This window comes from Barbus barbus (genome assembly GCF_936440315.1).
Source record: "Barbus barbus genome assembly, chromosome: 33".
In the NCBI taxonomy this organism is placed as follows: Eukaryota; Metazoa; Chordata; class Actinopteri; order Cypriniformes; family Cyprinidae; genus Barbus; species Barbus barbus.
The window spans coordinates 11,567,114-11,589,771 of record NC_136761.1 but is presented as its reverse complement, the minus strand read 5'-3'; the positions used below and the strand labels follow the sequence as shown (position 1 = coordinate 11,589,771).

At 35.7% G+C, this 22,658-nt stretch overlaps 1 protein-coding gene across 1 annotated transcript in view; it reads right to left on the bottom strand.

Annotated features, from left to right (window-relative positions):
- LOC306853489 (storkhead-box protein 2-like) overlaps positions 1-22,265 on the bottom strand; it is a gene marked incomplete at both ends in the record, with an annotated part of 65,095 nt that extends 42,830 nt beyond the window's left edge. Inside the window, one exon of the mRNA XM_079390949.1 lies at positions 21,938-22,265. Coding sequence (XP_079247075.1) covers positions 21,938-22,265 — 328 coding nt within the window. The remainder of the gene's footprint in view (positions 1-21,937) is intronic.
- Between the last annotated feature and the right edge of the window lie 393 nt (positions 22,266-22,658).

The following is a 22,658-nucleotide window of genomic DNA, read 5'->3' as shown; positions in this document are numbered from 1 at the left end:
TGTTTTTCCATTTTGTCCAGTATAATATGGCTCTACTTTTCAACAAACTGTATTTAACAAGGCTGCTCTGTCTTTGACTCGTTCACCTCCACAGGGCAGATCATTAATCAAAGGGAGGACTCCCTCTCTGCCCAGCCAAATGAGCAGTGAGAAACTAATGTTTTTCCAATAAGCCACAGATCAAAGGTCACCCATCCATAATAAAGCAGACTTCCACCATCTTTCTCATTAATATCAACAATCTGTGCCCACAGCTGGCGGCGAACAAATTGGCATCAGTGTTTCCTGAATGGAAACAAAAGGATGAAGGTAATTTATTCAAAGAATGGAACAAATAATGTCTAAGTATTTATGATGATCTAAATGGTGTCTTTTGAGCTTCGGAAATGGTTTGGTTGAGCACTGACGCTTTGCAGGCAGAGGGTGTTGGGTTACACAGCTCTTAAATGAACACTATAGAGTCATGGAGAGCAGAAACCTGCTGTAGGTCAAATGCAACCTTGGCTCACTAGTACAGACTTTGCAGGAGTCTTGGCAAATGCAGTTTACAACTTTCCATGAGGTCTGGACAGTTTTGAGGAAGACAACGCATCCACTGTGGCTAGATTTATCTAGTTGGATATCGAGCATGGCGCTAGCAATGCTAAGGTCATGGGTTTGATTCCCAGAGAATGAATAGGTTGAATGCAATACAAATGAGAATTTGCATTTAACATTCTGACCAATTGCAACACCAACTGTTTACGAGACGGCCAATAAAAACTTTCCACTGTCTGGACATCTTGGCATGAGAGTCTCACTGGGAAACCCTCTGCTGTCGTTTCATGCCTTGCAAACCCTTAAAGCTTCATTCCTCCATGGCTCTCCGAGTCTGGAAATCTCTGGGCCGGGCCACGGTACCAGTTCACTTTTCCTAGGTCTGTTGTGGTTCATATTTCTGGTTGTGTTATGTTAGGGCCGCCAGTGATGACAGGAATGCAGACGAGGGCTCGTGAAGCACATGTCTTTCCTTCCAGAGAAAGCTGACAGTGTGACCCTTAGAGGGTGTTAGCGAAGTGTAGAGCAGTGTGGTGTAGCACAACACACGGGGTGCCGGGTCAGAGGGGACTGAGTCTTAAAACAACAAACTGATCAAAATTATGATAATTGATAATGGCAGTGATAACAATGAAAGGTTGGCCTTTGCATTGTGCACTCAGTATTAAAACTACAGTACAATATAAAAGTACATATTACAAGAAAATATATTTGTAAAAAAAAAAAAAAAAAAAAAAAGTTATATATATATATATATATATATATGTGTCGCTTACTGTTTCTTGGTAATTGTTAGAAATATATAAAAATAAAAATAGAAAAATTCTACATAAAAATAGAAATTTACTAACAATTTCTAGGTTTTCAGTGTACATGAATAAGTGAAAATCATTTCTACCTCACTAACCATTTAAAAGTTTGGGGTCAGTAAGATTATTTATATATTTTATTTTTAATTTTATCACTTTATTTTTATTTTTTAGAAAAGTTAACACTTATTTAGTAAGGACACATTCATTTCACAAGTGACTATAAAAGACATTTAAGCTGTCAAAAAAAAAAAAAAAAAATTGACTTTTGAATGCTAAATTCCAAAAATGTAAGAATCCTGAAATCCAAAATGTATTATGGATTCCCCCAAAATATTAAGCAGCACAATGGTTTCCAAAATTAATAATCAGAAATGTTTTTCAGCAGCAAATCAGCATATTAGAATGATTTCTGAAGAATCATGTGAGACTGAATCCAATCCAACAATCAAAGCAATAATCACCAGATTATCAAAATAGTTGAAGATGGTTCTATAGTAATACCAGTTTTTTTTAAACACTTGTATAAATGCAAAGTTTTTTTTTTTTTTACTAAACTATGCTAATACTGTGATATTCTTAGTTATAGTACATAAATATTTCATCTCATCTGATTAATTAGTCCCATTAGCATCTAATAGCATCACTTCCGAAATTTTCATATGCGTTTTTTCATTTGTTTTTCTTTCCTATCAAAATGCTTGCTACGGATGCGAAAACGCAGAAAATCAAAACTGATCCTAATTTTTTTTTATGACGGATGAAAGTTTTGGAGGCAGCGTGTTAACGTGATTGACACAACGTGAGGTCGTATTTATTTTTTAAGAATTTCGGACTCAGTGTGCAAAGACCTTTACAATAACGAAAAGCCATCTAAAGTGTCTCTCTTCATTTCTAGACAATGTTATTGATTTCCCTCAAGCCACTGTCAGCTTGTTCCTGTCCTCTCTGTGTAACTGATCCCACACTTATGCAAGGCTGCAGGTTTTTTTAATCCATGAAGCTCAGAACCCCCCCCATGCATGAGAAAAACGTGTTCTGAATTATCAACCCTGCCCCCCGCATTCAAACCATACGGTTTTCCTTCTCTCTCACCCTCTTTTCTTCCAGGATCATCACAATCTCCTTCTCCCTCCTTGCAGCACCCCATACTGTAAGAAACACACCGCTGATACTCCCACGCCAAACAATCCCAAACACACCTCCATTAGTGAGTGTCAGAAAGCGCTCCAAGCTAATGCCCATATTTAGGCCATTCCACCTCCAAAAAGTACCACAAATCACTCTTACAATCGCCATAGTAATGAAACAATTAGACAAGCTCTTCTCTGACTATAGGAATCAGCATGTTGAAACTAAGTTGCCGCCTCTTATTTTACACCAGTCTGAACATGCAGTCACACGTAGGCTACATCATGTCTTTGATTCAGAGATTTTTGTTTTTGAAATCCTTAGTCCAAAGTCAATATAACAGAATTAAAAAAAAAAGACAATTAACAAGAAAAAAGAAAACTACTTACTGCTATTGAATTAATTTTTGTATACCTGAATAACTTTCACTGCTGAATAAAATTCACTGCTACTGGTATCAACGACTGAAATTGCTAACATGCAACTCTACTGTGTTGTGTCGCTTTGAGCAACAATGCAAAACGGTGGTAAAGTTCAATCTGCAGTTTAAGTCATGAGACATACTATTGTACTTTTTTGATGCTGGCACTTTGACTCTGCTCCAATGTGCAATCCATAGGCCTATTTCCTTATCTAACCTGTATTCATGTGGCACCTGATTCAGTTGCTCATCAGCTCATTAGTAAAGTGCACATAAGCTGAAATGGGTACATGTCCACTGGTGTGGAAGAAACCCGCTCAATATCAACGTCAGAGGTCTGCTGTTTTAAAGAGCATCTGTAAAATGTAGCTACAGCAAGAGTGGTTGACTTCAGCATGCTTCATGATTTGCTTTTGACAACACTGGAAAACAAAGAAACAATATAAAATAAGAAATATGGGAAAAAAAAAGAAAAAATATAATACACTTCATTTAAATTGCTATTCTGATAAATATAAAATAAAATAAAATAAAAAAACACTCAGCTCCCATAAAGAATAAACTGCAAAACCCTGCTTACCTTCACACCAGTGGACACATGTAGTCAAATGTGCATGGGAATCTAGAGCTTGATTGAGAAACACTGATCTAGAACCATCTCCATTAGTGGCACTACACAATCTGACCAGAAACAATCAGCAGTAATATCGGTTTACAAGAGTCCATGTAAGATGTGGTATGTATTATGAAGACAAGATGGGAAGAGCATACTGCTCTTGATTCCACTGACACAGGGTGAATGTTTTGGATTATAAAGTTGGTCTGAGGACATACTTCTGAAAAATGCAGTGTTATTTAAACGGAATGTGTTCTTTCCCTCGTATATCAAACTATAAGCCCTTAAAGGGGCTATATCATGGAAAACAGAAATGTTTATGCTCTTTTGAAATAAATTATTTTTATGTACTATACAATATTTACAACTCAAAAGTTGCCTCCCTAGTTCATCCAGAACATTTTGGCTACAGGTCACTAAGACGTCATGACTGTTGTGAAGCCACAATGAGTACAATATTATTTACTGCACATGGCCTAAAACTAACAATCTGCCACACCTGGCAATGGACAGTGACTTGAGAAATTTACCCGCCATAAATATTTTGTAGCAGCCAAGACACTGTAAGTGCATTACTTCATTACAAAAAAATCTGAAAATGTAACTGAAATTATGATTATTTAATCAAATTATAAAAATTAAATCATAAAGGAAATATCACTATAGTATTGTATACTATAATATATCATAATAACAACTTTAAGCTGTATAAAAATTTAATTATTACTTCATATGACAACAGTACAATTACAATACTAATTTATGGTTGTCTTTATTTTCTTTCAAATGTTAATTCAGAGCTTTTATTTTGGTGAAAAACTGCAGAAAAAACTACTTTTGAAATGCTTGAAAAATGCCTGTTTCTAATTATAAGCAGTTTCTAAAAACCAACAATAAAATACCCAACAAAAGTGGCTCCTTAAACTGAAAGCATTAAGAATTTTGCAATATGCAATACATGTGGATGTTGCATGCAGACTGTGAATGAGGAGAGCTCTCCATGTGCATGCCCTGAGAGGAAAGCGCCAATGCCAAGCTGCTGCCAATGAGGCCAGGCCTCTGGACTCCTCCTGCTGCAGCCTAATTTCAGTAAAAATGAGCAATTACAGCCCTCCATGAAATAAACAGCCAGCGCAGAATGACCTCTGCCAAACCACAACTCCATGGCCTCAGTCCAACCCTAAACCATACAGGAGGAACTTCAAAATTCATTAGGTACCTGAGCTCAACGTTCTCACCGTTCAAGACAGCTCTGTGAATCTCAAGGGATGGCAGACTGATGTGTTTAAAAGTTCTGGATGTGAAATAATGTGATCATATTGTACAGATTAAAGAGCAAAGGACTAAAGGTGGTTTCAAATGGCATGGTGCTCAAAATACATTAGAGGTCTGTGATTGTGTTAGTAGGTTTAAAATGGCTTGACCAATTTAAAGCCATTTTTATTTCCCTTAAGTTACTGATAAAATGTCAAGGTTTCTTTAAAAACATTTTTGCTACTATGCCTTTAAGACTTAGTATTCTGTTTCTACATGGCCCTTAAATTGACCTTTGATGTTTTTCCTTTCACTCAAATACACACACTCTACAAACACCCCAAACTCTTTAATCTAATTTTCATATGATACATGCCCTATATTAAGTCAAGACGCACACATTAGGACAAGACCGTTTCCATTTTCCAGGTACAAAAAGCTTCGGAGGATGTTGATACATCACATACATCTTGGCATTCTGACATTTGTTTGGCCATCCCTGCGTTCTGGTCTTCTGAGGAAACTTTTATCGCCCTCACTCCCTAAAACCACACACAAATGCTATCTGTAATCCTGGTCTACATCTTTCAACAGGCTGGTCTATTAAAAAAGCATGGCTTTAACGAAGATAAATGAAGCTGCCTGGCAGGTCTGTTAAGCCCAAAATCAAAATATAAAAATGAGATGTTCCATTTTGCATAAAGAAATTGGTTACTGTTGCACAGTTAAAAAAATAAAATAAAATCTTGTTTTATCATTGTTGTCATTACAGTCAGCATATGCAATAAAAGTACTTTACAGTTAAAATAAAGAGTTAATTACACTCAATTTGTTTGTATATAAAAAGGACTATAACACAAAGCAATCAATTAACAAGTATATAAAAGTAATTCTATTTCTGACAGACGAAATAAAGTAGCTGCTACATCAAAAATAGAAAAAAAAAGGCGACCGCCAGCTGAACAGCCGCTTCCAGTTTGGACGGCTCTGTTGATTGTAACGGGAGCGATCTAGTTTCACTCGCGTCTGGTGTATACGCACATAACCAAACGTTTTTGACAGATGCAAGGACTTAAGCTTGTTTGTTGTCATCTCCTAGGCTACAGATGCATTTTTGCATTTTAAGCCTATAATAAGCCTGTGTTATTAACTTACAAGATTTAAAGGGATACTCACCCTCATGTGGTTACAAACCTGTATGACTGACTTTCTTTTGTGAAAAACAAAACTAGATATTTTGAAGAACGTTGGGAACCAAACAACTTTGGAGCCCATTAATGTTCATTGTAGGAAAAAAAAAAAAAAAAAAAAAAAAAAATATATATATATATATATATATATATATATATATATTTTTTTTTTTTTTTTTTTTTTTATTTTTTTTTTTTGGATGGAGTACCCCTTAAGGCCAAAACAAAATTCAAAAAGCAAAAACTGATTTGAGGGTGACAATTAAGAATTTAACTGCTAACACACAAGGGCTTGCAAAAAAGTAAATAATGTCCCAACTATCTAATTATTTCTCTGATTTTAGGTGCTTAAATAGATGGTTCTTCCAAAAATAAAAAAAAAGCTGTCATCATACAGGTTTGGAACAACATGAGGGAGAGTAAATGAAGTTCTTTATTCTGCTGAACACAAAAGAAGATATTTTGAAGAATGTTGGTAGGCAAACTATTGATGGTAGTCATCGACTTCTATAGTATTTTTTACATAGACAAGTAAATACTGAGTAAATCAACGCGTACAGGTTTGGAAAACTTGAAAGTGAGTTCATGACGACAGCATTTAAATTTTTTGCGTGAACTATCCTTTTAATTGACAATGCAAAAAAGTCATAACAGTACTATAATAGGTCCAGAAACAGACATATGACCCCCTGATGGCATGTTCTCCACAGCTATTGGAAGGCAACATTTTGGAGACGTTAAACCTAAACAGAACTAGAACATCAACACCATATTCCTCACAAAAAAACAAAAACAAAAGTTTTTCAGAGAATACTAGATGCCTCATTAAAAATACATATAGAGCATAACGACAAATAAATGGGACATCCGATCAGCCGGCGAGATCAATAGTTGTGAAAGTGGCGGTGAACTCCGTTCGAACTCTGGCTCAGAAGCGGCACTGAATTTATGCAACTAGGTCGCCCGCGCACGAACGACAGCTTCAGTCAGGCAGTGTGCCACTGAGCGAGGGCCTGCGCGCTCCTCGCTGCTTTATTAGGGAGCTCGGCACAGCCGTTTCAAACAGAATCTATCATGTGAAGTAGATTGAAATCCAAGCAATTAAAGGGAACTGCTCTTCAAAGGCACCGGGAACAAGCAGGAACAGATATCTCTATTGCCCCCCTGCCATTTCACAGCCGCGAGATGACCACAACGTCTTTGTTGAGTTGCACACTCATAATCAACACCATAGAATCGATGTACTCTGGCTTCAAACATACAGAGCCCAACTTTCATGGTCTGATTGTAAAGCGATTTGGTCCAAACCCTCTCCATGGCACCGTGGCGTTAAGTTAAGCACTTGGCTGGCATTAATATGCGCCGTGTCTCTCTGAGGGCCCCGTAGCGTTTCTCGCCAAGGCTAATCATGGTTTAGCAATGAGCGCAGCGTCGAAAGTTTTATCGTAGAGGTCTTAATGAGAGCACCATACGTTTGGTGAGGCCAATTTGAGTCGCGTCCAAAACACTTAAACGAGAGTCCTGCCTTTCTCTCAAATTGTTCATCAACAGTCAGAATCATCTGAGATATGTTCACTGATACTTTGAAATCTCCACTGCTTTCATTCAACTCTCTGTTTCCACAGCGGTGAAGCACATGGGCATATTTGTCTTGTAGCCCAGAGAGGAAACTTCATCATGATTTGAGCAATATAATATTTGAGTAATTTATTCCCGGGGTCCAGGGCCAGACTTGCATCCAGGGTTGATTTAGGAGTCCCAGCTTTGTTGTAACTCACGGCAGACATTCTGGAATAGGGCAATTTCAGCTCAGCTGTGTGTAGTTTGGAAGCACACTATCATGGCAGAATAGAATAAAATTAAAGAAAATAAAGCCTTTTAAGGCTCCGATTTAAAACAACACGGCTCAGTTTCATAAAAATAAGGTTTAGACATGTGCAAATGCTTAAAAAGTGAGAAATTGTTTTATATCGCCTAAAATGGGCTTCACTAAGCAATACCAGAGGCATACATATCTTCATTACATGTTGGATTTGACAGAATATTTTAGGAATTAAAGGAATAGTTCATCCTAAAAGGAACATTTTGTCATCATTTACTCACCCGTGTGTTGTTTTGACCATGTATTATTTTCTTTCTTCAAAGAAACACAAAAAGTGTTATACAGAGCTCAGAAGTCATAGAATTTGTTCTCCATCACATTACTGCAGATATAAATATACATGGCCGCAACTGAAATTTGTGAGATTATCTTGCAATACTATTCATAAGTGCTTGAGCTCACCAAAGATGCATTTGTTTGACCACAAAAACAGTAATATTGTAAAATCTTATTAAAATGTAATTTACTCCTGTAATGCTGAATTTTCAGCATCATTACTCCAGTCTTCAGTGCCACATGATCTTTCAGAAATCATTCTAATATGCTGATTTGCTGCTCAAGTAACATTTCTTATCATTATCAGTTTTAAAACAGATGTGCTGCTTCATATTTTTGTGGAAGTCATGATTCTGGATTTGATTAATAGAAAATATTTTAAAACAACAGAAATGTTTTGAAACATTTTAGGTCTTACTGTCATTTTTGATCAATTTACTGTATCCATACTAAATTTTTTTTTTTGGAAGAAAAACTTACTCAAAACATTAAATGGTAGTGTACATTTGTATGCAAACATGAGTTTTTACATATAGCTCACAAGTCATATGGACAATTTTCATGCTTTTTTTTTTTTTTTTTTAATTATCATCTTTGCTCTTTTTATAGAAAAGAGCAGCTTAGACATGCTCCCTAACATCTCCTTTTGGGTTTCACTGAAGACAATAATTTAGAGTTTGAATGACAAGAAGGTGAATAAACTACAAAATGTGCATTATTTTGAGTGAGCTACTCATTTTCCACATTGTTTCTTATCCAGGTGATGGATGATGAGAGATTTGCCAACACCCTGCAGCAAAATGGCAACCTGAACATATAAAAATAGTTGCAATCAATGCTTTAATCAGCTAGAATAACAAGACATCTCGCTCACACACACACACACACACACACTCACACGGTGTGTATGGCTAGGGTGTGTTCCAACAAGCTGGAAAGTTTTCATATACATTATTCTATTTAATAAGCGTACGAATCCAGGCTACAGATTCTATCATTGTTGTGATAGTCATTAGTGTATAATCATTATCAAAAGACAGTCTGCTCCTTATTCAGGCACAAAATAGCAGGAATAATGAAAACCTGATGATTTTGTTCTCACTCACTGGAGAAGTGATTCAGTACTCACAACATTCAAGCGCCGTCTAACCGGCTGAAATATGTTAGTCTATGAATTTTATGAGGCATGGCGGATATTTTCTTGGAAACGGCTAAATGCTGTATCCAGACATTTGAATGCCCAAGACAGACTACAGAAACAAGTAGCATTTGAAATGTTTGAAATATGCCATTTTAAAGAATGAAATGTTATGAAATAGAATTCTGCCTTCAGTAAAAAAAAGAAAAGAAAAAAAAGACGACTAATGATTTTTACCTTGCAGCTGACAGCTATATCTAGAGACCAGGGAGCAACCACTTAGCAACACCTTAGCATCCACCTATATCACCCTATAAACTGCATATGGCCCTTGTACAAAATGTACAAATCTACCTCTAGTTACAGCACTAATTGCTATGCTGAGACCCTTTTCTGGTCAAGAAAGCATCTAAACCTCCAAATTTGGAGACCACCCTGAACTTCTAGGAAAGAAAGAGAAGTGAGGACATTCAAAGTGAGTGAAAGCCAATGTGTGAGTGAATGTCATCTGGCCCGCCTGAGCAGGCCATTCATAACTCCAGGTCACAAGGCAAAAGAAAACAAAGAAATCTGAGCCAAGAATTTAAAGCTTTGTTTTTCTTCTGTGAGAGAAGACCTGGGATTGAGTTCCGGAATCATTTGGCCAGTGTCCCCTGTTCCGCAGTTGCCATAGCGCTCACAGGATGTCTTCCAGATGACATAAGAACCAATGGAACCCACTGGAGCAACGCTGCAATGAAAGGCATGTGTGTTGAAGGACTAGGCCATATAGAAAATATTCATGAAGTATTTGTGGTGATTTTGGTGGTGAAATAAATTATGCAGCTTTGTAGTATTTTTTTTTCTAAAGACTCTACAAATCTACAAATCTTTCTTGCCTCAAAAGAAGCGTCACATAAATTTTAATCAGTTCAAATGGTCCATTTAAGTGAATCAATTCTAGGCATAATTTTTTTGTAATAAACTCTTGAATGGTAGTGTAGATTTTTATTACATTATACTTTCTACACATAACATTTGTCAAAAGTGACAATAAATCAGTAAATTTACATTTATTTAAAAAAAATGTACAGACCCCAAACTTAAAAGGTAGTGTATATAAAAGTTTTACAGCAATATTTAAATAAAAATTTAATTATATTAGTGAACATCAAAATTCTAAAAAAAATAAATAAAGTTTTATCCCGTGTAAATTTAGAATAGGGAAAAAGAGTGTGGAAAAATGCTTAGGTATTTAAAACTATTTTATTTCTTACATTAAACATCTAATTTCAAAATAATTTTTATTCTGATTCTAATTGGTACCAAAAAATAAATAAATAAGTGAAAAAGCAAAAATAAAAAAAAGTTACCCTATTTTGACAATTCAGAGCAAACAGGCTACATATTCAAATTCATAATGATAAAATAATATTCAAAAGGATGAAAATATTTAGCTATATTGCACAACCCCTGATGTTCTGTAGCCACATGTTACTGAAAACTATTTCAACATGTCTGATATTAAAAAGTGGGCAACTTCTACACCACAACCTCAAATGGGTCACTTTGCTGGATAGTAACTGATTACATGGAATCTGGATGACTAAAGATTTAAAAAAAAAAAAAAATGTAGTGCTTGTAATTACATATTTTAATTTTACATTTTAAAATATTCATAATCAGTTACTGTTTTATAATTACAGGATTATAAATTTCTCACACATCGGCAGTAAATGATTTACAATTTATTGATTATTCCTAATTCCTCTTTTTTTCTCTTTTAAATTTTCCTTTCTAAAACATACTGTGTCATATTGTTTAGCTTTGAATATACACACTATAGAATGGCCATGTAAATTAATTTGCGATCCATGCTTCTGAATCAGAGGACAAAAGCACCTCTCAGTTAATTATACCATGTTAATACTTTAATAATTAACAACATTCACATGTTCACAGTTCTCTGATGTCAGTTAATGGTCAAACTGACATGCAGGTAATGCAGGTTAAAATGTCATTTAATTTATTCATTTCAATTTTAAATTTATACGATTGATTAAATATAATCCTTTCATGAACTCATAAACCCTCTGCAGATCTTTCATTTACGCTAGTTTGGGAAACCCTTGAATAATGTAATGTTTAATGCATTACATGATGCTGATAACGGAGCATGGAATTATTTCTGTTTACTTTTTATAACAATAATCCCATTCAAATCTATAAAAGTTAGGTCAAAAGTAATCTAAAAGTAATCCAAAAAGTAGTCAGAATGCATTACTTAAAATGAGTAATCTAGATTACATTACTGACAAGAATTTTTAATCATGTAAATTGTAATCACTAACAGATTTGTAAATAATCTACCCAGCACTGTTGGCTAATTATAACATTTCAAATAAGAGAGCTTACTCAAGGGTAGAGAAGACTACACAATCAAGCTCTCTGGTAAAAGACAGTATAAACTCCCTACGAATGCTTTTTAAAGCATATAGCATTAAGCATTGGAGAAACATCAAAACAGATGGAAATCACAAATAAAAATAACCGGCTGATCTTCGATACATATGGCCAAATTCACTGGGATCCAGTTGTGCCATCTGCAATTCAAGTGTTGAAAAGCAGAATAAATCGAAAGCAGTACTTCACTGTCACACATCCATCAAGGCAGATTAAGTGTAGAGACCAAACCATCAATATGTAACGCATTAGTCTTTAATAATGCATATCATACATGGTCTGACATCACACAATGACTTGTTCCCTGCATTCCTTTGAAGTTAGCAATTGTATTAAACTTTGCTTTAATTCTTTGACTGGAACTAAATGTATTTGAAAAGACTGCACTAAAAGCAGGCCTGTCAGTCTGTCTTTATGAATGTCTTAAGTACCATTTTCTAATCAAGTTCATTCAAAACACATTGTTCTTTGGTGTTGCCTACACGTTCTCCAGATAATTTGCCTGAATATCAGTTACAAAAATACCAAACTACACCAATGTACTGATTAACATAACAGGACAAGCAACATTCACACAGCTGATTTGTCTGTCATCACATCTGCTGGAATTGGGTCACACTGGACAGTTATTGATTATCTATACTATTAATCAAACGAGAGACAGACTCAATGAATAGGAAAAGCAATTATGTATACACAAACATTGAGGATCGACCATACAGGAGTGGATGTTTTGTTTGAGAAGAGTAAAAAAAAAAAAAAAAGTGTCTAAAATGGGACAACCATTTGCAAATATTGAACTTTAAAAGTGGGATGAATATGATATTATATATACCATGTTAATACCACCGCATATTTTTGCAACTGGAAGAGAATTAAAGAAAAGAGAAATAAAAAATTGGAAATTTAGATAAAACAGGTCAACCAAATGACTGTTAAAGGACTAATTAGGAGCATTGTGACAGCAGTGTACAAAAGCAAAAGCTTACTGGTATTGACGTGTCATTCTTGGCATTAAACTTTGAAAAGTATGGAAAGAATCACACCAACAGTGAACAAAATAACTTATTTCTTTCAAACCCAATGCACAATCAAGAGTCCAACCACTGATAATAAATTGCTATCTGACTCTGCCCTCTATTGAGAAGAAGCAGTGCAACACCACAAGACACAGCAACATGTGAATTACACCAGCAGGGTCATTCCTGAACCCTGACACATGTTAATATGACTGCGTTTCAATTTATATTAAGTAGTTCTACAATAGATTTATGATATTTACGTTGCATCAGGAGGTCAGCCAGAACTGATTACATAAACACACCAGTACTTTAACAGTCTTTTGAAACTGATATTATCATGCACACTTTCTATAATTTCATTAAACAGGATAGAATGGGCGAGAAAAACCACAGGATACTAAACTTTTGTGCCAAAGTTTTCCTAAAATAAATAAATAGCCTATTGCTCAAAGGTATTGGTATGTATGTATATATATATATATATATATATATATATATATATATATATATATATATATATATATATATATATATATATATATATAGTGGCGTGTGGTGGTGTTTTAAAATCAGGAGGCAGTTTTGTGTGTGTGTGTGCGTACCTGTTTTTATATACCGGTGAGGACTTAAACCTGAATACACACGGACTCATGGGGACTTGTGTCACGGTGGGGACCTAAATTGAGGTCCCCACGGGTAAACATGCTTGTAAATCACACAGAATTAAGTTTTTGGAAAATCTAAAAATGCAAAAAGTCTCCTGTGAGGGCTAAGTTTAGGTGTAGGGCAGTAGAATATACGGTCTCTACAGTAAAAAACCATAACGCCTATGGAAGTCCCCACAAGGATAGTGAAACAAGTGTGTGTGTCCCTGTTACACTTAATGTGGTCACATTTTCCTGGATAAATAAATATTACATAAAAAAAATAGAAAATATAATTATTTGTTCTCTTTTTTTTATTTTATTTAATAATTTTAATACTAATTATACATTTCAGTGTTTTTATATTTATTCCAAAATAATAACTAAAGGCAGTAACAATTTGAACAATATTCTGGAAACAATAAGGTTTCATTAGTTATCTACTTTAGTTAACATGAACTAAGAATAAACAATAGCCTACTTCTAAAGCATTTATTAATCTTAGTTACTATGAATTTCAACATTTACTAATGCATTATTAAAATCAAAAGTTTGTTAACATTAGTTTATGCACTGAACGAACATGAACTAACAATGAACTGTATTTGTATTAAATAATGTCTACAAAGATTAATAGGCTAAATACTGTAATAAATGTTCATTGTTTGTTCATGTTATTAAATGACACCTTATTGTAAAATGTTACCAATATTTTTTATTTGTGATGATGTTCAGCTGTTCTTTTTAATAATCAACTTATTTCCGGGTCATCATCGTCATAAAAGCAATGCAAACACTGCCACGAAGATATATCTTTCATTTCATCACACTGAATGCTCACTCAAAACTGACGCAGTCATCACGTTTTCAGACCATTTCAAGTTTTATTTTGATGTGACAAAGCAGTGATATCGAAGCAGGAGAGTTGTTTACTTTATAATTAGTCAATAACGTCATTTTCTTCATTTAGGCCGAGAGCTCGCACGAAAACAAGAGGCGGGATTTATCATAATATCGATTATTTTCTCATCCAATTTTTTGAGGAGACACTGCCTCCCTTGCCGCCTCGGAGGAAACGCCCCTGATATATCCATCTATCCATCCATCCATCCATCCATATATTTATATATACTGTATATTATACCAATACCTTTGAACAACACCTGCTCAAACCAAAGTAAAGGAATTATTTAGATTCAATGGGTTGACTTAATTGTGATATAATCACACAAGAAAATAATGATTTCCAGATTTAATTTTTTTTTTAATTTAAACAACATACAGTCTATAATAGGGAGATGAAAAGGTAATGCACACAGTATGAGCCAGCAATGCAAGTCAACATGAAATACATTCACAACCATTTTGAAAGTTACATTTCTGAATCAATATAAAAGATTTTATATAACAATAATGGTTATAATTTCTTTAGAATAATGCAGATTGACCCAGTTATGATGTCATGTTGACCTCACTGCTCACTAGTATTAAATTACCTGAAAACTTAATTTTACAAGCACTGGCTCCATGAGGTTTAGAGCCGGAAGATGTTCAACATTGTCCAAATATATGCTCACAATTGCAATCCAGCAGCAAGCAAGAAGAATGATTTCACCCATACATGAAGCCTCTTAGGTAAATCTCTAGGCATTACAATGTATGCAATCACAGGATGTGTTAGATTGCCATGAGTAAGGCAGATTTGGATTAGTGTGCAAAGCACTTGATGAATCTTATCAGTACTGCACCAGCAGGGGGAGCCGTGCACAATGCACCTCAACGCTCCGTTGGGCTCGCCTGCTTCTGATCCATCTTAAGTGGATGAGATGAGGATGACCTCACCGCTGGGACTACCACAGACACCACAGCACCGCTCTGGTATTTCTCAGCTTCATGACGGCCTTTTGAGTCACCACCAGCGCTACCTCTCTAGCAAGTCGAGTCACCTTGCAATTCTCCAACGAGGATGCTTTTAAAGCTAGTATAATATCATTTACTAGTATTAATTCAGTTATGGATTAACAGCCTAATCCACAGTTATTTGCCTAAATCAAGCCTGCCAAAATCTCTTATTAAATATCATTATATTCATATCATGCCACCTTTTAAGCAATCTGGACAACAAAAACACACTGAGTCAAGAGTGCAAGCACTGCCAAACACGTTCTCTCCATGAATTTATGACTCTTTACTTGCGAAAACATTCTAATAGCCACCTCCAACAAACCAGGCGCTTTGGAATGCGTCCGACTGAAGATAGTCATCCATAAATCACCAACTAGATGGCATACTGGTATAGATACTCCAGCCCACATCTAGACCACATCTGAAAAGATGCCAATCAACAACAGTTGCCATGTCAACACCAGCCAAACAGAAAAGAACAGCATGAGAATGAGATGAATCTACAGTCCTTAAAAGTGGACCATCACTGATACTAAAATCACTGAGCCTGAGGGGTCAATCTCATAAAACTTGTCAAATACATGTCTGGGTCGTATTTCATCCCAAAATCAAAAGAAAGAAATAAGAAACGACATTTTGTTTAAAGATAGTGAAGCCTATTTTATGGCCATTAAGATTTGTTTGCACTGTGACCTTCACAGCATTTATATTTCAAATTGTAATATTTATACACATTATATTTATGTTTCTCATGATTTTTTTGGTCCAAAGGCTTGCTTTCGTCACAAAACTCAAATGTAAAAACATTTCATTAAAAAACATGGATGAATTCTGAATGACTTTAAATAAATCTTCTGAATAATAAGTTTGGTCCTAATTTTGCTCCTAATAATAGTCATTATTTGTTATTTTTTAAATAGAATTTAAAATGTCATTTAAATTTTTTTGATGTTTTCTTTATGCAAAAATCTCATATATATATATATATATAAACAAAACTAAATGAAACTGAAAAAATAATTTTGAAATAAAATTTAAGAGATTCACAACTAAATGAATGAGGTAATTGCATCAGCTCCTTAATTACTCTGTGATTGGCTCAAACTCTTTGACAGCAGACTGCTTACGTCAGAGTCCTAACCTCGCACATGCTTTTAAAACATTAATCTTATGGCTTTGCTCACACACATCAATACAGAAAATGCAGGGCAATGGTAAAATTTCTTAAGTCTCTAAACAAAACAAAAAAAAAAAGTTACATTTACAATAAGGCTGTATCAGCATGTGTGGAATATATTGTAGATGTATGGGGGGGAAAAGGCTAATTACATTGTGAAACATAGGCTGAGAAAGGTTTGCTTGAGTTTGCTCTAAGTGCAGGTCGCGAGTTAAAAGCACTGCAGCACTGACAATGTATAGTTAAATGTTGCTCTCATACTGTTCTGAGTGGGTTTCTAGTTTCTCTTATAATTACTGAGCTCAGGATTTCACTGCAATAAAAAGGTCTTGGATCATTGCACAGGAAAATCTCAAACCAGGGTGAGATTTACGAGCAGTATAGTCAGTTGAGGGCATGGCCTTCTCTCCCCTCCCCGGAATGAGCCTGTACAGACACACACACACACACACCTGAGAAAGCTGACTGGAAACAATGCACGCAGGTGAGACCACACAACCCTCATTCAGCCATGGGCAAATGAAAAATGGCTCATTCCAGTACACATTTTTCAAACACACACACATAGACTCAATCAAAGCTGTTAAGGCATGCTTGCCTGAGTCACGGTATAATTTGCCAAAAGTAAGTTTTGCCATTTAGAAAGTGCATAATCTGCATAACTGTACCGTACAACCTAATATTATCTGATCTTATGTTATCACATCATTTAACACTGGCTTTCACTTCATGAGAGAACAAAGAACACTAACAGCCACCTGTTTTCAACACTTCAGACTCAAAGTGTAGTGCAAAGGAACAGACAGATTTTTTTATTATTATTCTGTGTGGTTGTCGTCAGGGTATTTCTCGAAGGATCTGGTCTGAGTTGTTGCTAGAACAGGGGTGTCAAACTCAGTTCCTGGAGGGCCACAGCCCTTCAGAGTTTGTTCTGAACACCTCCAGCTAATCACGTCCTTCAGGATTATTTGATAAATACATGGTTTGTGTGTTGGAGCAGGGTTGGAACTAAACTCTGCAGGGCTGTGGCCCTCCAGGAATTGAGTTTGACACCCCTGTGCTAGAAGGTTACCAGCCCAAGTCTCTGTGATATTCTAATGCCTCTTCTTAAATTTGTTAAGTTTCTTCAGATTTATCATCAGCCAGTCCAGAAAAAAAAGTAATGATTAAGTCTGATTAAAAAGTAATAGCACATCTCTCCTCAACTTACTTCACATAAGATGTTGACAGGAATTTTAGAATGTAAAAAAAAAAAGAAAAAAGAAAAAGATAACCAGCTAAATAGAAAGATTCAACCAAAACAGTCTGAAAAGCTCTGTTCTAACCCTAAATACGGTAAACAGTAACAATTACACTTTTCGTAACCCATCTCCAAATACAAACTGTTAGATTTCACAATAAAACCCATTGCAAGAAGTTGCAACGTTAAGTAAAAGTGCAAATCGCCAGTCAATTAGTCTGCTTAAACCCTACCACTTTCTTTCAATCAGCTGCAAGCTTGTGCGAGTCATTTTTTGATAATCTGTTTCACTCAGATATACCTTACAGTACAGAATAAAAGATGGATTGCTACGTCCATTTCATTGTGACTTTAAAGCACCACAGCCATAGATATTTCAATGTCCTCTTTGGCCGATGTGTTGCGAATCAGCCTACCTTACACCATTCATGCTAAAAATGTTTCTTGAAGATGCCGCATCAAGTTAAAAAGAATAATTCAACCTTTAAATCTGTCGACCATTATATTCTCATTCTGCTGTACTTTGACGAGCGGTTTTTATATTACATGCAAGATCAGAACCTATTCAGACACACGCTAAAGCCCAAAGTATACTGCATTTTTATGCACTGAAACAGCAGGTTGGACTGAATTTTCGGCCCGAAAATGAAAATGCTAAAATGACGCTACCCTCTCTAGGTCTGCAAAATAATTAATCACATTCAACATAAAAGTTTGTTTACATACTATGCGTGTGTGTACTGTGTATATTTATTATGTATATACAAATACATGTATATATTTAAAAATATATATTTGTATGTATAATTATACTTGCATTTAATTTATATTATATATAAACATTTTATATATAATCCTAAAATTTTTCTTTAATATATAGATGTGTGTATTTATATATATACACATAATAAATATACACAGTACACACACATATCGCATGTAAACAAACTTTTATTTTGAATGCGATGATCACAATTAATCGTTTTGCTGCCCTAACCCTCTCGTTCACTGATCTGCTCCCCGCTATGAAAACAGCTTTGAAGGACTATAAAATATTTGGATGGTTAGACCAAAAAAAAAAAAGTTATATTTGAGAAAAAGAGTTATATTTTATATCATAGAACTGAGTAAAAATTATACATTTAATGTTAATTTATTTTCTCTCCAATTTTATTGTGATACTTTCAAAAAAAGTGAGGCTATTCATTGACTTGTTTTTTTAATTCAGTGTCATTAAAATCATTGAGTTCAATTAAAATGTTTTAAATTACTTTTTATTATTTAATAATATAATAAATAACTATTACGAAGCATTTTTGATTTCAGTTTTCAGCCAAGTGCATCCAGAAATTTCGATTTTGGCCCAGAATTTTCGTTTCGGTGCATCCCTATTCATTTTTGCATGCATACACTAGCTAGCTGCTCTCTCATAACCCTTTCACACAAGCGCTTGTCAATGCGCACTTTTCTTTAGTTTCATGTTTTACTGTGAAGCAATGGCCCAGGAGAGTGGTGCCACCTTGTGGAACAACTGATTAGTGCAAGACCAAGTCAATGCACACGTGCGACCTGCACTGGTGCGCTTACAGTACATGTGTACTATTTTGGTGATGAAATTTGTCTCATGCGCACTGTACGCTGACCCTCACATACACATAAAAACTGAAGTATGCTTTGCCATAAGAAATGAGTAAGGTAAACCCAAAACTAGGTTAATTATTCAAGGCGGTCTACTGATCGTGCAGTCAACTGACAAAGTGATTTTAAAATCACTAGTTGAGTTCTGTATTTTATTTTGATTCACAATTTCTACCCACTAAAATATTTTAGAGCTTAAAATGTATAAAATGTGTATTCATTATAAAAACGCTCACAGAGGTAGAAGATTTTATGAATTGAAACAACATATCTAGGTAAAAACAAAAAAAGAAAACTTAAAATTAAGCTAAAAAATGTATTACACTTTAAATAATTTTAAGAAAATGTCTAGATTTTTAGCTTATTTTAATGCTTGTTTTGCCTTATTTTTAAATCACTTTGAGGCCCCCTGGTCGAGAACCACTGGCCTAGTTATAGTAATATTAATAAATTCCACTCAATGCACCACAATATAAACACTTATGATGTGTCTCTTCTCTTGGAAGATCAGAACTTTCACAAACCATTAAAAACTCATTACTGATCACTCTCTGAACTTTTTTTCTTGTCTTAAACTCTGTAACGTAATATCAAAATGAACTATTTTGTGTGAAGTAAACATGCAAGAATGTCTCTGTCCATCAATAGAGGGTTTTTCCTCTACAACTCAGCTGTTCTGCAAGACATGTCAAACACAAAGAGACTGATACAGCATAGCTCTTTCTCCTGCAAAATAGGGGCGGGAGATCAGGGATAGAGAGAGAGAGAGAGAGAGAGAGAGCGAGATCCAAGTAGAGTAGGACAGAAGAAAGAAAACCCTGACGCCTACAGCGACATTCCTCAAAAACCTGCTGTTTGTCAAGGACCAAGGCTCCTTCCTCTTCCCTTCACTACACTAAGAACATGCCACAATACACAGACCTGTCCCTTAATCTACAGAGCTGCAGTAACAATAATGGCTAGAGATAGAGTGCTGCTGTCCATGGGGCTGAATATGGGACAGCAGTTTTCTGCACTAATTAGTCTGAATAATGGAGCTCACGTCACAGGTCTTGATGAGGATGCGAGTACATTAGCTTCATTCACAACTTCCAAACTCTTCAAGGAGACAACCAAAACCTATGCTAGTTGTTAGGACTAGACGTGTACAATAATTCTCACAATGTGCAATAGCACAACCCCAGCACTGAAGGGAAGGCTTGTTCCTTTAAGAGAAGAACAAACACATGCATCCTCTGCCTTAATGATCACAAGAAGGTTTCTGATTACAGGTGATCAAATTCCTTAATATCTCACAGCTGAAGACAAAGGTCAGCTGTGTCCGAAACCTGAAAAACGCTGCATATGCAGGGAGTATATGACCATCAATGCATATCTGAATGTTTTTGTAACACCCCGTCTACTAAGATGCCTTCTACATTTTTTTGAGCAAGCAAATCAATAACTATTTCTACAGAGAATTGCTGTACTTAAATATATGCTTGCTTATTTAAGGGTCACTTTAATATTTTTTTTTTTTTTAGATCACTGGACTTGACATTATAGCCTTGTAAGCCGTTGAACAAAGTTTCTTCTTACAAAAACAAAAAATCATTGACTGTACAGCAGCCTTGATGTTTAGACACAGCCAAAAACACTTAAAAATAAAATATTGATTTGTACAGTGCCCGTCTCGGAACAAGCAAGCACAAACAAATAATGTTTTTCTTTTAAATAAACAATGAAATATTTTTTTCTAAAAAGCACAATGGTTGCACATGAGGACAGAATGCAACTCAAAAGTACATTTACATATAAACATCAGAGCTGGCCAATCATATTCCTGGAGATCTGCAATCATGAAAAGTTTAGATCTCAGCTAGAAATACAATTTACAACACTGAAACTCATTTATTTACTACAAAAATATTCATATACTATAGTATTTACATGGTGTTCAAAAGCAGCAATGAGCACTATGAAATTAGTAAACAAAAACAACAACAACATGGCACTACCATGGTACCTGTCCAAAAAGTAAAAATACCATGGTGATGAATGACTGTCATTTTCAAATACCATATTATTTGCATGGAGATGCAAGGTACTTAAAAGAAAACTATAAATTAACATGGCACATATATCCAAAAACCATGGTATTATCATGGTTTATTTCCAAAAAACCATAACACCGTGATAATACAAAGGTACTTTGAGATATACCACGGTAAATGATTGTAAGATCCATAGAACGCTATATTTGCATGCTGCTTCAAGGTACTTCAAAGAACACCATAAAATTACCATGCCACATATCCAAACAACCATGACACTGCCATGGTGCTTGTCCAAAAACCTTAATAATATCACAACAAAACTTGATAATACAAGGGTACTTGATAAATACCATGGCACTGAATAATTAACATATTCATACAACATGACAGGCCAAAACAGTGGCATAAAATTAATAGGACATGTCCAAAAACCAGTGGCCCTACCCTGGTGCCATGTTCAAAACCATAGTAATATCATGGCACTTTGTCAATGGAAGATCTCCAGGAGCAAGACCGTCCACTAATGAAGTCCTCATCGTTGTATAAACATCATATATACACCACATAGGTGATTCTTACCGAGGTATTTGATGTCGAAGCCCTGCGGTGGTTTGAGGGACCTCCTCATCCAAGCCTCCCTCAAGACCTCCAGGTGATCCTCCTTTCCCTGGATCAGCAACACATGCTCGTCTATCCAGCCCAGGAAGAAGGTCTCGGCTATGGCATCGGCCACCATCTTATTCCAGAAATATTTCATGTTCAGTGACTTGAAGTCGGCGAATATCTCGTAGCCGGTGTGATGGTGCGGCGGCTCCTCGCTCTCCGTCACTCCGGGCGCGTCCTCCGCCACGACGCGCGACAGCACGATGGCCAGCGAGTGCGGCGCGATCTGCAGGAAAGGCTCCATTGATCCCCTCGAAGACGCTTCGTTAGACTCGACGCATTCCACGCGCGTGGAAGCGCAAATAAGGCGATGGATGGATTGATTGATTGACTGATTGAGCGCGCGCCCGCAACCAGACAAAGAGCGCGTTAGTTCATTTGACCTGCCTGTATAAGGTGATGCAATTATTGTAATAAAAGAACATTATGGTGATATAGAAAGGATAAGATCATTATTATTCCAAACAAAGGCTTGGGTGGATGCGGAATGTCATTTTAAGGGTAAAATACGCAGGTGATCATGTTATTCTCCGCTGAAATCGCCGCATATTATCCATTCCTCACCTTGATCAGAGACAACGGCGTGAAAATAATGACATCCTCTTCCAGCAGGGATGCGGGATGGAGAAAAACATTA